At 37.4% G+C, this 3166-nt stretch overlaps 1 protein-coding gene across 1 annotated transcript; it reads left to right on the top strand.

Annotated features, from left to right (window-relative positions):
- The first annotated feature begins 1581 nt into the window (after nucleotides 1–1581).
- On the top strand, nucleotides 1582–2822 carry LOC108969135 (protein spaetzle-like). Its single transcript, XM_018933685.1, has 4 exons — nucleotides 1582–1593; nucleotides 2120–2213; nucleotides 2287–2515; nucleotides 2630–2822. The coding sequence occupies exons 1-4, from the start codon at nucleotides 1582–1584 to the stop codon at nucleotides 2820–2822; spliced, it is 528 nt and encodes a 175-aa protein (XP_018789230.1).
- Nucleotides 2823–3166: the final 344 nt, after the last annotated feature.

The following is a 3166-nucleotide window of genomic DNA, read 5'->3' as shown; positions in this document are numbered from 1 at the left end:
GAACTTTCTTGATGGTTGGGCCTAACACTATAACTTATGGATTTATTTCATATGGCACCCTATCATAGGTATATTACTAACTTTTTAGTCTGCCTGATTTTGTATCGACTCTCACTTATCATATCCATGAAATATTATTCATAAAACACATGTATGGGTATAGAAAACATACATATATAACCTGAAAACCGAATATCCGCTCAGTTTACAACAGCAACCAATCGTTCTTCCTTCTCGTAGTTTGGCACCATTTGTAGATACCAAGTGCAGTCAGGTAGTTCTCCACCTGATCCTTCCAACGGAGTTGAGGTCTTTCTCTTCCTCTGCTTCCTCCGGTTGGTACAGCGTCGAGAGCTGGAGTGTTTTCCTCCATTCGGACAGCATGACCTAGCCAGCGTAGTCGTTGTCTTTTAGTTTGCTCAATTATGTCAATGTCGTCATATATCTCATGTATCTCATCGTTCCATCGAATGCGATATTCGCCTTGGTCAACGCGCAAACCATACATCTTACGCCGAATCTTGCTCTCGAAAACTCGTAACGTCAACTTATCTGCACCACTTAACAGGGCGGGAATAATGAGTGACTTATAGAGAATGGTCTTTGTTCGTTTACTTCTGAATTGCCTACACAGTATGAAGTAGCACCTGTTGGCAAGAATTATTCTGAGTTGGATTTTGAGGCTGACATTGTTGTTAGTGTTAATACAAGTTCCAAGATAGACGAAATATTTAACGACTTTGAAGTTATGACTGTCAACAGGGACGTGGGAGCCAAGTCGCGAATGCAACGACTTTCCAGCCCTAAAACCAATATTGGTAAGGTTCAATCAGTTTATTGATGGTGGGCTTTAATCTTTCACACAATAYGCTCGATAAAATCTTAAATGCGACGTTGGGATCTCTGTTTTTGTATGTTGAAGAGAGCACACTTAAAWTGCCATCGTCGGGGTATGTTCCTTATCAGTTCTTTGGCGCCATATTCATCGGCACCCGCCGCTTTGTTGTCCTTCTGATGGGTAATTACTATTCGAACTTCTTAATGGTCGGACAATCGAATATCCTCCCTACCGTCTTCGATTTCACTGCCATTTAGCGGGCTGGAGAAGTTGTTCCTCCATAATATAGTATGCTCTGGGCATTAGTCAGTAGATCACCTCTAGGGTTCTACWTGTGTACGCTCCGGTCGCCGCATCTTTTCGAAGAATTTTGAGAATTACTCCTGTCGGTCAGCTTGTCAAGCTCTCGGTATCAATCCCATCCCACACGAGTTATGGTGCATTGTAGCGTTGCRAGRTAGGCAGTCTGGTTTCTCTYCTCTGCSGCRCGGATTTCCCCATCGTACCAGTTGTTCTTTTGATTTTTCTARCTACACGTAAGGAGCTCGAAATTCCATCCCACAATCCCTTTATACCGAGTTACTGTTGAGTGCTCTCAGAGAGCAGTCGAGTAAAAAACCTTGTGATTGCAGCTTCTCGAATCGAACCTTCCTTGCATTTGTTGACGTGCGCTTTTGGCTGCACAGAGGCGTTTGCGCATCATGGCTTGTGGAGTCAGTGTTTGGAAATCGGACCATACCAAGATGCTCGATCAGGTTGGTGGCTTTTCGATCCGGRTASAGCCAGGTAGCTTAGTAACCATATTTTGGGCCYCAGCGAAGTCGATCAGCACTCCTTTAAATGGCAACGGCATCTTGTAACTGTTTGTCTATAAATTTTCTATATACTTATATATAGTATGTAGGTACATACATAGAAAAAATTAGTAGAAGCTAAACGTCTACTCTTCAAATAATCGACGATATCCGTACACTGCAAACCGAATATTATTATTCCATTAATCCTTTAATAKAGCTCTTATATAAATGCCATGTGTCATATATAAAATTTTATACATGTTACATAGATTTTATTTCAATTATTCTTCTTCTTCTTGATTGGCGTAGTCACCGCTTACGCGATTATAGCCGAGTTAACAACTTATTTCAATTATTACTTTGCCATAATTATCGAAAACACATTTTATTTATTAAGAGTAAACTTTAATAAAAGGAAATTAAACACGCACCACAAAACAATAAAATATAACCGATAATATAACCGGTAAATGCTTGCTTTCAGGTGAAGCTCTCAGGGACAGTTGCGATTCCACCAAACAACAACAGCAATGAATCGAATTATAATACCGAAGTAGAAGTAGCCAACAAAACCGAAAGTAATTTATAAAAATATAATTTTTTCYTAATTTTAWTATACTAATTATAATAAATATGTGTTTAAACTTTAAGGTGGCATTATCAATAGTTTAGAACAAACTAAATTGGCGCAGTTCAAATTCAAAGATGACTATATAGAGCAAGCGAGTTCAGCGCATATCGCTGATGCGGATGAAATAGAGATGTGCCGTTCTGTAAGAAAGTTAATATATCCGCATAGGGCAGTGTCCAAGAATTCAGAGTGGTTAACGATCTTACAAACTGCCCAGAATAAGCAAGGAGTTTATGTGGAGCAGTGTGTGTAAGTCAAGATTTAGACCATCATTTTAAATTTATAGAAATATAAAGCTAAGCAATAAATACATAATACCCGAAGCTATAATAATATTTGTTAAAATTAAAATTTATTTCGCAGTGAAGACGGTGGAAAATGCAAATTTGATGAAGTTTTCCCAGTGGGCTACAGCACAAGTTGCGTACAGCGCTACACCTATCGGCCGATGGTAGCACTCGTGAATGGCGAATTGAAGGAGGAACACATGAAATTACCACATTCATGCAAATGCGTACTAAAATTGAATCTGGGAAAACAAGGAACTCTATATTGAAATTTATATACACTTCTGTGGACTTTGGAATTGATAACGGTTTATGAATTTSATTAACTTTCTATACATATATATATACTAGATAAATATGTAATTTTGTGAAATTATTGTATACTCATTTTATAAATATATCTTTGTGGGGTAGTTTTAGTTTTCTGGTACAAATAAAAGCAAATACGAATCAATTATAAAGTTGTAATTTTATATATTTTTTTTATAATGTAATGCAAGCTGTAAAACGAGTTTGGTATATATTTATTTAGGGGGTGAGTTCGGGTGTAATCGAACATTATACACTCTTATATTAAAAATTATGTAGATTACAAAAAACAWTTTGGTATTTT

The sequence above is a fragment of the Bactrocera latifrons genome, unplaced genomic scaffold (genome assembly GCF_001853355.1).
Source record: "Bactrocera latifrons isolate USDA-ARS-PBARC rearing strain unplaced genomic scaffold, ASM185335v1 scaffold_241, whole genome shotgun sequence".
Taxonomy (NCBI): domain Eukaryota; kingdom Metazoa; phylum Arthropoda; class Insecta; order Diptera; family Tephritidae; genus Bactrocera; species Bactrocera latifrons.
This window is presented reverse-complemented; position numbering and strand designations above follow the sequence as displayed.